Below are 13,233 nucleotides of genomic sequence, written 5' to 3' on the forward strand. Positions count from 1 at the left end.
TCTCTTAGCCATTCGGATGATTATTCCCAAAGGCATGCGCAATGGATCCCGAACCCAACTCCATTCAGTATTATCGCCGCTCTTCGAACGCTAGGTGGGCTTTGTCGTACAAACTTCGGCAAGTTTCGCGAACTTTTCAAAGTGTCAGTGTACTTTATTAAGTGTAGTTATAATTTAAGTGGATTAAGTGCTAAGAAACTGTGTAGTTAGTGGTTAAATGTGTGTGTAATTCGGTGTTAAGTTTAAGTAATGTGTTTGAGTTCAAAAGTTTTTAACTAAGTAAGTACTTACTGTTAAAATTTACTAACTTTCTGAGTTTATTTATTTATTTTGGAAGTAAGAAGTAGGTACAGACTTTTCTTAAATTCAGGTTACCTACTTCAATCCGTTTTCTAGTAGAATTTTAAATCCAAACTTATAATACAACGTGAAAGCAAAACTGTTTCCTAAATTCTCTCAACTTACGAAATTATTGAAATGCTACAAGACATTGGGGAGAATTTCAATAAAAATTGTAACAGAAATAAATATCAGGACCTTGTAAATAGTAGTAGAAGTAAAATACATACACTTACCTTTTCTAGGAAATAAAATATAAAACTTTTGTTCTATGTTCTGCGGGGAAAGTTTCAACAAATAGTAAGTCATGGAAGTTGGTCAAAAGTGTAAGAAAATGGTTATAATTTACAGCCGGAAAAAATTATCCGCAACACATTTTTAAATTTATTTAATGAACTTAATTATGTATCTTAATGTACCTAATTGGTATGCCTATTTTATTTACTTTTAAAATCTGAGTTATTAAAACGAAAAGTTTAGTGAAAAGGTGAATTTTTTGGTGATCCAGACGTATATTTCTACATTAAATAAGAAAAAAAGAGTTCAGTCAGCCAGATCTGCTACTGTTATCTAGATTTTAAAATTAGAGACTGCATACGCACTTCTGTGAGTTACGACGATAATTTTTTGCTGACAAATATTATCGCAGACCTAAAACAATTTATTTTAATTTAGGCTAGCCTCAGTGCGAGTAGGTAGCGCACTAATTTTTCCATTATGATATTACTATCCCTCTTTTATAAATTAGAGTTCGACGTATATTTGAAATAACTTACCGAGTACTTACGCGAGTGTTAAAAACCATTATGCGCTTAGCTAGGTATTTTTGTTGAGTTATTTTTATTTACAGGTTATTTTGAATTAACATAAAATTCATTACTGATAGCGAAAGAGTTCTAATTTGATTCTTGCCATTGAAGTGACGATAGGAACTTTTAATAGGCAATTTAATTTTCGGAGCAAAATTTAATCTTCAGGTAATTGTTGTGAAAGATAAAGTTCGTACCTACTTAAAATTCTTCAGTTGACACCTCAGTCTTCTTCTGACAAGTAATTTTGAGTGTCTCAAATATATTGTTAAGAAGTTAAGAACACATTAAAACTCAAATTGACGTGTGTGAATATTTCACGATACAAGAGAATGTGTGGGGAGTTTTAGATGGCTGACAGTACTAATCAGTTGTTTGACATACTTTTTATGAGCTTTCGACAATTACAATTTTATTTTACAATGTATCGGAGATTTTGTTAAGTAATATGGACAAAATTTGTTTGTTTTTTATGAGCTTGCTCTAGATATAAATTTCACTCAGGGGGTGCAGTTGCGATCTAAAAAGTGAGCTAGCCTTGAAGATGCTTGTTCATGCGTGTCTTGAAGGCTTAGAGCTGTAAGAAAGGCTGGCAGTGAAATCAATACTTTATGCGTGGATCCCGTTTTACCCTTTGGGGTAGAGTTTCGTAAAATTCGTTCTTAGTGTAGCACCTCAGTTCTAAAAGGAACCCCCATGCAAAATTTTAGACTCCTAGCACTTGTAGTTTCTGAGATTTCGTGATGAGTGAGTCAGTCAGTTAGTCAATCAGTGACCTTTCGCTTTTATAAATAGATAGATTAATTACAAATTAAACAATAAATAAGAATTATTTTAATTCTCAGATTTATTCAAGTTATTTAAAATTTACAATTTGGGTTTTTAGGTTTTTATTTTTGCCATTTGACGTTTCAGAATCGTAGTATAGTCGTAAGGCGTAGGCGACCTGTCATAAGTGTGACGCAAAGAAGTTAGTTTCATACGATTTGACAGCTCTCGCTTAGACACTTCTCTCCCCAAATGTCTTGTAGGATTTGTGCTACAAGCTTATGGGATTTGGCACTACTTCGCCAGCGGACTGTCGCTCTAATGATCAAAGCAATTAGTACAGTTTCCTTTGTCGTATTGTTGGAATAATCATTAGGACTTGATAGAGATTTCTATTGCTTTTTGATTACTAGGTATGTGAGTGGATAATAAAAGACAATTATATCACTGGTAATTGAATAAGTAAAAACTTATTTTTTTCTAGGATTCGTTATGATTGATTAGGATTGAATGTAACTTAGTGTAAAATTAACAAGATTAAAAAAATAAGCGTTTGGTATTTCTATGTTTTAATTTTCTTTTAAATGTGGTAACGACATCAGATCAAGTTTCAAAAGTGTCAACTTACAAAGTTAATGAGGCTCTTTTTCCATAAAAATGTAGTCTTCTACTTATCGTGTCGACAACAAACCTACACAGTGTCAGCCCAAAACTCCGCTACAAGAGTGGCGTTGTCAGCAGCATTCATTAAATCCCTCAGGAGAGTGCAGTTGCTCGGGCACTCAGGGCATGACAACAGTGCTTCATCGACTGTAGAGTGAACGTAGAGTGTTATGTGCGATTGGCTGTTCTTTCTAAAATAATGAAATAAAAATATCCAAGCGTTTTTAAAATATAATTGACAAGAATTAATAAATAAATTTCGCTGGCAGAACCAGATCTTTGCCGTCCGCGACGTAATTTTGTTAGTGCACTGGCAGTATGCCAGTTTCTCGCCTCTAAGAAGTAAATGAAATTAAGAAATAAGCTATTTTATGTAGTGAGATAATATTTAAACACTACAGGATCAATACTGCGCCATACGTGCCCAAACAACTGCTCGCAGGAAGATTAAATGGGGTTATTCCGTATTCGACCCACAACAACTCAACCCACTCATTATTTTTTCCTTACTCAACCCGATTTTGTTCCTTACTCTACCCACAACAAATTTTTAATTTTATGTTCCTTATTCAACCCAAAAAAATTCCTAGCTCAACCTATTTTAAAACCACATAAAAAATATAAGATTTTTATGTACGGTCAGAATAAAAATACATTTTTTAGAAATTTAAGCTCAGTTAGTTACCTTTTGTGTTAAGATCGTTCTATTAAATAAAACTGCAGGAGTTGTGATACAATAATATTTTGAAAAATATTTTTCACAAAAGGACACAAATCAAATAATGACTAATAAATTATAATCTACTATAAATCCACTATGAATCTACTATAAATCAAACGACTGTGATTTTTTATTAAATCAGTATAACCAAGCTATGATTAAACGAATGCTACTGACAACGCCACTCTTTTAGCGGAGTTTTGGACTGACACTGTATAGGTTTGTTGTCGACAAGACAAGAAGAAAAATACTGAGCGATAAAAACATTGCGAACTGGGAATGCTTAAATGAAGAAGCAATTTTGTTGTAGAGTTTATTCCAACATCTCGTACTTACTGCTGAAATTCTAGTAAAACTTTAATTAAAACTGAATGTACGCCATAAAACTTAAGTTTTGAAGATAGCTAAGTACTTAGGCTGAGTTGCACCACTAAACGTTAACGGTAACTATAACGATAACTGGTGCTTTTTGTATGGACTTTGACAGATCTTTGACGTTTGTCAAAGTTAAAGTAAGATGGTGCAACCCATCCTTAGTTTACAGTCGTCATTTCAACGAGTTGGTAAATTTTTAAAAGAAAATACTTCATCATCAATTCAAACCTTAAACTTAAGCAGAACTTTTACTGAATTAGAAACGGTAATTATAGTAAGACTAAATTTTAATTTAATATTTTTCTAATTTATGTGTTTATTTAGGTAGAGCTACAGAATAAAATATGTCTTAGTAGGTACATAATAATAGCCAAGGTTGAATTTAAAACGAAAGGTACTAAATTTGCCTGCGTAACGTTTTCTTTCCGAAAATAAATCCGATGTTGCGTAACGTTTACCAACTTTTCGAACAACTTTACACATTTATTTTTCGCTGTACTTTACATTTTCTAAATGAAGTAAGCTTAACCTTCAAATGTTGGTTAATGCAACATTAAGTTAGATTTATTGCTAAAGTTACTTTATAGCTAATCGCGATAGATTGGTATTTCGCTAAGTTTCAGCCAAACAACTTAATCACTAATAACAGTTAATTAGTATAGTAATTAACACGTATCGTTAAATCCACATCGTTAAGCCCAATTATTTGTTTGGGTTTTCGACGTTGTTTGACTACACGAAAATACGAGTGAAACTAATATATCTACACGTATGTTGTGTCTCTAATGTAGCACGTAGCTCCGAGACCGTATCAATTGATGATTGATGATTATCAATTGACCTAAAGACTGGTAATATGTAATTACTCCCTTACTAACAAAAAGTTACACACTTGTTGAAAACTGTTTTAAAATGACATTTCCATACTAAACGTCACTTTAAAACGCTGTTCAACGAGTAAGTAAGTAACGTGTATGTTTTATTAGTGAGGTGGTTACATTGTACCGGTAAATAATGAAGGTAATGAAACTCAAGCCAATCTTATACTCAACTCGATGAGATGACGATTGAAATGTTTGATCTATAGAGTCCAGGTAGTTTTTTGTACATCTTTGTTCAAGGCTATCGTTTTTAATGTTCATAAAAAATGTTTAATATCATAATATAGAAATGTCAATCATGAAGTTAGGCTATTGTAAACCTGCTGAAAGCCAAAAGTCAGATAGGTAAAAGGTGAGGCCTAAGTGATAGAAGTCCCTACAGAATCTAGGTCGGGTTTGTACCTTTGAATGATGTTCTATTTGTTGCTGATCGATAGACACGCATATTTGTATGAAGGTCAAGGGTGAAGTTCATACCTGAAATAGATAATGATTAGTTAAAGCCCAATCGTTATTGTTTCTAATAATTATAGGATATGATAGGCTTGAGCTGTAATTATACATACAATTCCAATCGATAACAATCACTAAATTGCTTGAAGGGTTACTACCTGGTACAACCTACAAAGTGTAAAATAAGTGACTGACTGACTGACTGACTGACTGACATAGTGATCTATCAACGCACAGCCCAAACCACTGGACGGATCGGACTGAAATTTGGCATGCAGGTAGATGTTATGACGTGAAGATTTTACGAAACTCCACCCCTAAGGGGGTAAAATGGGATCCAAGCGTACGAAGTCGCGGGAGGCCGCTAGTATTTTTATAATTGCCGTGTTTCTAGGACCTTTTGCTGCTCAGATAAAACATAATTTGATTCAACATAAACCTTAAAATCTACAAAAAAATAACTACCTTTTGCCAATCTGCCACTATTAGTTGCCTCATTTGTAAGAGGAAATAAACAGTTTTTTTTTCAACAGAAGACAGACATTTTACAAGACAGAATCTTGACGCGGAGATTCAACGTCTAGAAGCGATTTATATTAGCTTATCTATTCCACTTGCCTAGCGAAACTTCCAGTATAAAGGAAATATGAAAAGGCAAGCTTCTATGTTCATTGTAAACGTTCATTTTATTCAATAAAATATCTTTTGACTCATAACTTTCTTACCACAAAATTACCTGAAGATTTTCAAACTGTAAGATATTAATTCCGCTTCCTTTCAATGAAATTAATTAGCAATACTTAACCTTCGTATACCCGCGCCAAAAAGTATTACACATATACCCGCGCACGGTCTCTCAGACCGAAAGTTGAGCTCGTGTTTTATAGTATAATTGTGTACTGTATTGTACTATAATTTGCTTTAAATTATACGTTAAGGTTATAATTGCATAAAAAAATTAAAACAAATTCTTTATTTTATAGATATTTTGATTTAATCAGCCTTTAAATGAGACTTAAAATTTAAACAAAATTTTACATCAGTCTAAATTTTAATAACAAAAATAAACTTTTTTTTCTTTTGAAGCCTAAAATATTACTATCCTTAGTAATATAAAAGAACAAAACAGTATTTATCACTAGTGGTTTCAGTGGAATAATAACCGGAACATACCATAACTGCATGCTCTTATAATGACAAAAATACTTTTTGCATCTGACAAATCACCCTTCTGCTCAGAATCGGTGTTGTTCTCCTTCACTTCTAAATCATCCACCACCTCATCACTGTCACCCTGGTCATCATAGTTGGAGTCCGAATCTTCACATTCTAACAGCGCCCTTATCCTTTCTTCGTTCATTATGACGCCAAAAATGGCTAAAACAAATTAATAATAATAAAATACAGTAATACTTAATTGGTATGAGACGCCACTAAAATATGACAATACATTTTATTGAGTAATATTGTAAAATGAAACAATTGTAACATACCTGAAGTAGAAACACGTATACCCGCGTCGGTCTCACAGACCGAATAACAGCAAAAAGTGACACACGTACACTTGGCAGCAGCGATCGCCCAACACTAAACAATGGTAGGCCACAAATCATGAAGCTACTAAAAACCGCAAAGTCCTAGAGTTAATACTTTTTTTAAAAAACTTCGAATTATTAATTCGTCGGTCTGAGAGACCAACGCGCGGGTATAGGAAGGTTAAAAACGCTATGCTATTTACTAAATCATAAAGCGGTAGAAACGTAAATAGCACCACCAGTTACCAAAGGGTTCATGAAGTCACGAAGTAATTTGATTTTATTGCCGTCACATTACACATTACATAATTCGAAGGCCAAAAGTCGACGTACTAGTACGAATACTGAAGTTTATTGAAGTCGACCGGCATCAAAAATGTATTATGATTCGGGATAAAGACCTCAAACGATATGGGTTAGGGTATATCAAGCTAAGAATTGTGGGGTCTTGTGTGGTTCTAGTAAGAGTGATTTTGTAACGAAAATGATTGAGATGTTTTATCGACTCTACAACAAAAATTGTTTTACCCTTATTAAATGACCGATCGCTTATAAAAGTTCATAATATAATTTATTTTCTTTAGATTACGATACACGGTTGCTAGAGAGAGATAATAACATATAGTTTTTAAGTAATTTTAAGCTTATGTAAATATATAAAATTATTGTTTATTGCCTAATAAAGATATTAAAGAACATATAGGCTATGAATTGTAATGCTCTGTGACAAACTAATTTCACGTGGGCGTAACCGCGGGCAAAAGCTAGTAGGTATAACTTGTCTTATAATGCGTCATTTCCATTTGTTAGAAAAAGCTATTTATTTAATTTACCGACCAAATTAGTGCTTCATAATTAAATATTGATTTCCTCTGCATCAAATCACGCATCCCTAAAACACTAATTATAGGTGGCCCTTTTCAAGACTTGGAAGCCTGTGGGTAATAAACCATTGGACGTGGAGAGGGTCATTAATTATACGTATATTTTCTACTTTGCCGAACTTTAGCGCGAGAACGGTTTGTCCAAAACAAATGAATTTGGTCTTATTCAATGCAGGACTAAGTGCCCTTCAACCGTCATGAAGACCACTTTTTGATATGGTAAGTCCTTTACGCGGTATAACCGGAAAACCGAAAAAATGCCTCTTTCGGGGGCCCCCACCACTTAAGCACAACTTTGTCGAAGTCGAAAACTTAGGAGAGTCTTAATGGGCAACCAATGAAGCCATTAAAGCAAAAAAATCTTTTGTAGGAATTATTTCCGATTTAATCAATTTTTGTGTTTAATTCTACTGGCCTAAATTAATTATTGATGAACAAAGGCGATAATTAACGATCGAATATCGCCTCTAAATATGCGACAGTGGGAAGTCAGGGAGAGAGTTATTAGTATGTTATGTGGAGTTACTATATTAATCCAGAAAATGGCATATTAAACAGCACCTTATGTACTATAGCCAACAGTGTTAACTGCCCATTGAAAGTCATGTCATCTCGTTCTATCGCAAATAATCGCCATTTGCAAAAACGGAAATGGATAGTTAACAGTGTGGGCGTGTGTACCTAATAGTTACGATTTGGCAAGAAAAAAATGTGATCTGTTGTTTTGTCATCTGAATTTATTATTGCATCTCGTATTATGATGCGTAATGTGATTTTATAAAGCCAAGACGGTCTTTTGCTTGCCGGATCACTGCTCTGATCGCTGAGCTATGCATAATATGTATTGGGAAAATTAGTCAAAATGATCAATTGTATCTATTGCGCTGAAACCCAACGTTGGTTTCATCAATGCAAATTGGCCAGGAGGAAACAATTTTTCCATTTCAAAATTTCCTTATTAAGAGCTTCGAAGAAAGACATGTAATCTGTTGTGTCAATGTACTTAATAATTTAACTAAGCGAAAGCTTGCGAGGGTTTTTATTAAAATTCTTGAAGCCGCTTTCATAATGCGTGCTTGAGGTTTGCGCCAACGTGACTTTAATACCAAGACACTTTTGAAACTCTAAAAGGCAAAATCATACCTAAATTTAGGACTGCTAAGGAATAATTAATCTAAATCCTTATAAAACAGCTTTTATTTTGTGGTAAGTAATTAACAAGCCTTTAGAATTGAGTTCTTTTGTTCGTTACAAAAGGACTTAGCTCATCTTTGGACACTAGAATCAGATGCCTGGCTTATTTCGTGATGAGCAAAACCTTGTTTTTATCCAAATCTGTTTGTTGAAATTTAAATTGCGTGAATTATTTATTTTTTATCTGCATTATGTTTAGTAGTTAGTTAATCCTTAGTTCCATCATTCGGGTTCTGATATACACTGACGTTTATATTATTAGTAGAATAAAATTTACAGGTCTCCTTTAACTCCTACTACTAGCAAAGTTGGGACTCATAGTCGATACTTTCTATTGTTGTTGTAAGTACCAAATGTACCTGTATGAGGTAGTAAAACATTTTTATTAGAAAGGGCCAAATTCTTTTGTATAACTTCGAAAGAGAAGCATAAACGTTATTGGAATCGATTTCAATTTCACGGATAAGGAAATCTTTTGTACTGTTACCTCATAGTGTTCAGGAAGTTTTTGATAATGTTTATGTGCTTTTTATAGCTTTTTTTATTACGATAGTAGTTACTTTTGCCTGTGACTTCGCCCGCGTGAAATCCTGTTTGTAACAGATATTTAGAAATTTTAGCCTGTATTTTTTTATTCTGATGTACTAAACAAAGAATATTCCAATGCAGATTCTATAAACAATAGTACCAAAAATATTTTATCAAAATCCGTTCAGTATTTGTGTGAAATAGTAACAAACATGATATATGTAGGTCACTTGGCTGTTGAATCAATTATAAAGAAATTGCAAAATCGAACTGCCTAAGGTGGGAATCGAACCCAGGTAGTTGGTTCTCAATTAAGTTTCGTGTTCATCAACAGTAAAACCTCCTAACATTGCAACATTTTAGCTTAGTCCGGATTTAGAAAGGTCAAAGGATTAAATTAATCGTTTCCTGCTCATAAAACCCAATTTGACATTTAACTGTGGTGGATTACGTTACTAATCGTTTATTTGGGATTGTGTAGGCTTCATTCCCAACACAGAATTAAATTTAGCACTAATTCTAGTGAAATCAATGTTTATTTAGACACTTGATTGATGTTTACTATTAGTTTGGATCTGAATCTGATCTGATAGGTTCTGGAGTAGAGGTCGCGTACCAGAAAACGTTGCGTGGGACGTCTACCCACAAGGTGGACCGACGACATCATAAAGGTAACAGGAAGGCGCTGGACGCAGGCCGCTAATATCCGGGCAATACGGAAAGCATTGGGGGAGGCCTATGTTCAGCAGCGTCCTATGGCTGAGATGATGATGATGATGATGATGATGATTAGTTTGGAACGTTATCTATTATTGGCAATGACGATTTCGTATTAGGGCTTGTTTCCACGCAATGCAGGAGCTCACAAAACTGGGTTGTCGTATGAACACACATTATGTGTGTTTTATATTCGAATTATAGTTCGTTTCCTCCAAGAAGACGCGCCCCACCAATTTCTTGGTCGAGGGAAACGCGGGGTGCGGGGAGTATGATCCGAGCAATCCTAGCGTCATTATTGTAGTGTGCGTGTGCACTCATGGATGATTTAGCATGTACCGATAATACTCAAACATTAGCGGAAGAATGGTTGGGCGCGTCTTCGTGGATGAAACGATCTATACAAATAATGGATAGGTTTTTTGCAGGACACTGCAAACGGGGTGTTCGTGTGAACGTTAATTTATACACGTGTACTAAACGGGATCTTTCAAAAAACAGGATGTCTCCGTCGGAACAAGCCCTTAATGAATGACCTTTTCCTGGCAGACGAACAGCTATATTAGTGGCAAGTAATTGTATTTTGTGTAGTACGGGTTCAATTTCCGATATAGGTCAATTTCGTAACTTCGGTTTACTAGGCACAGCAATAACACATATTTAAAAAATTTAGCACGTAGAGTCTAATCCAGGTTGTATGCGAAAGGGCGGGAGTGAGTGTTACATTTTTATAATACAGAGTGGAATTTTTTAATGCCACCTGGAGGGAAAGTACTTTGAATACTGTAAATAGAAAATTTTACTCAAAGGAAACATTATTCTTAATTTAGGAAAAGAACTAAAACTGCATTCAAAGATTTCTGAAAATTTGCTTGCCAAACCCGGGAATCGAACCAACTATTTGTTAAAAATTACACCTTGTATTTTTATTGCATCGATCGTTAGGGTTAAGTATAAGGATGAAATCTCTCTTACAAACTTGATAAATCAAATGAAAGGAAAACCATGAAATCTTAAATTATTTTAATTGTTCACAGAAAATTGTATGGTGGTGAATTAAAAAAAAATATTTGAATGCAGTTAGTTCTCTTTCTTTAAAAAATAAAAGAATGTTTTCTTTGAGTAACATTTTCTATGTACAGTATTACGAGTAGACTTTTTCTCCCGGTGGCATTACAAAATTCCACCCTGTATATTTTTAAGATATAAAAATGTAACACATTATTATGAAAGGGAAGTGGTGGCAACGAAATTGACGCCATGTCACATTATGCATTATGCCTACAGTCTAGCTAAGGCTTTTAGAGTAAATCCGACGTTTTTTTTTTATCAAAGATGTATCATCATCTTTCATACGAGGACTTTTACTTTTTCACGCCTAAACTGCTGAACCAATATCATTGAATTTTAATAATAGATTTTACATTGTAAAAGAAACGTGTAAATCAACATTGTGTAGGTACTTAAACTAAAATATTTTTTAATACTAATCTCAAAATTAAATTAAATTAGAGTTTATTTCAAAGATACTTTTCGTTGTAATATTTGGTTGTAGCATGTTTAGTACTTGTGTTTAAATTAACAAAGAACTTAGTTTAATTAACCGAACTGTAGCCGACAACTTCAAAGTTATTAAATTCTATGTAGGTTGTTAAGAGCTGTTATAATCTTCAGTATTATCATTTTGATTAAATGATAATGAAACGCCGCCTGAATTATTAAAAATGTTAACGATAAAACCTTCGTCAATTTTTTATCGGTTATTTGATCGGGACTGGCTGAAAAGAGAATTAAACCAAAGATTTAGGAAAAAAAGTTTGCATACGAGATGTTCACTAACAAGATTTCGTTCGGTTAGATAAAAAACTCCTTTTCAAATATTCAACTGACCATTTATTTTATTTTTTTAGAAAACGAATTTCTTTTGTTTCTCTAGATATTTTTTGCAGCTTCGATTCATCTTTTGTCTATTGAAAAATCGGCTCTAATTTTTCAAAGGTAAAAAGATTTAGATGTGGAAAAAAGCTTAGCGCTTCTAAGTAATTACTCACTGTTACTCAAGATAAATTACCGTTTTAAACAAACATAACGTTAAAACTAATCTGCGTTCAAGTGCAAATTATGTAGTGCTTAATTAACGTCTACGTCTTTATAATGGCTGTCGAACATTATTTTTGTAACGTTTCTTTTCTTTTCAGGTAAAAATGGATGGATCCAACATGACGGCGATTTACAACACCTCCTTGCTCCGCATGCGTGATACCACCACCATCCCCACGGTGGTGGCGATCAGAAACACCACGGTCAGGGTTGTGAACAACGCGTACGAGTGGCGGTTCATACTGCCGCCGTACTTCCTGATATTCATGCTGTCGATATGTGGCAACTGCTTGGTGATAGCCACTTTGGCCAGCAATCGGAGGATGAGGACGATCACAAACGTCTACTTGTTGAATCTGGTGAGTTTTAGTAATCTATACTCTATACTAATATTATAAATGCGAAAGTAACTCTGTCTGTCTGTCTGTCTTGCTTTCACGCCTAAACCATGAACCGATTTTGATGAAATTTGGCATAGAGATAGTTTGAGTCCCGGGAAAGGACATAGGATAGTTTTTATACCGGTTTTTCAAACAGGGACGCGCGCGATATAGTTTTTCTGTGGCAGAAAAAGGGCGGAAAGCTAGTTACATTATATTTGCGTTATACCATAATTTTTCAAATTATTTTTGTACAGGCCCTTTTCAGTACACATATTGACATCCTAATAGTATAGCTTGCCCTTCCAATATAACAATATTTTAGACAACATATCGGCTAGTAATAGACTCATTATTGATGAAAATGTATAATTGTAGTAGGTACCTAATAGAAGTTTAACTTATGGCCGTTTTCACCATCAATCCCTAATTTTTAAGTGTCCTCTATGAAAACAAAATGCCTGCTATTTGTTACCATAGGGGTCACTTAAAAATTAAGGATTGATGGTGAAAACGGCCATAAGTCCCGCCATATCGTGTTTTAGTAGTAATAGACGTAGTTTTAGGGCAATATTATAAGTAGTTTCCCCATCAGCCAGACAGTTTTGACAGTTCCAAATCCTTGCCAGACAGTTTTTTTAGGGTAGCTGCCAAAGCCACGATGACCCAAACTTCACCAATTATTTCACCAACATTATATCCTGTATTGGGAGCATACGCTGACAAACTTTCAGATTTTAAAAACGACGTAGGTCTGACGTTCACTAGCTCTTAGTCTAACACATACCTACTCGTAGTACTCGTACATAATTAAATCTTAAACACAGCGTTGAAGTAAATTGGTAATCTAGAGATAGACATCTGTAGACAGCTTAGGTTCACGCTG

At 34.2% G+C, this 13,233-nt stretch overlaps 1 protein-coding gene across 1 annotated transcript in view; it reads left to right on the forward strand.

Annotated features, from left to right (window-relative positions):
* The first annotated feature begins 208 nt into the window (after nt 1–208).
* Nucleotides 209–13,233, forward strand: part of NGR-A9 (neuropeptide receptor A9) — a 74,342-nt gene continuing 61,317 nt past the window's right edge. The window contains exons 1-2 of the mRNA XM_028305578.1: nt 209–279; nt 12,066–12,326. Of these exons, the coding sequence (XP_028161379.1) occupies nt 12,072–12,326 (255 nt within the window). The 5' untranslated portion in view covers nt 209–279; nt 12,066–12,071. The remainder of the gene's footprint in view (nt 280–12,065; nt 12,327–13,233) is intronic.

Source organism: Ostrinia furnacalis, unplaced genomic scaffold (assembly GCF_004193835.3).
Source record: "Ostrinia furnacalis isolate ACB-3 unplaced genomic scaffold, ASM419383v2 OfSCF1734, whole genome shotgun sequence".
Lineage (NCBI taxonomy): Eukaryota > Metazoa > Arthropoda > Insecta > Lepidoptera > Crambidae > Ostrinia > Ostrinia furnacalis.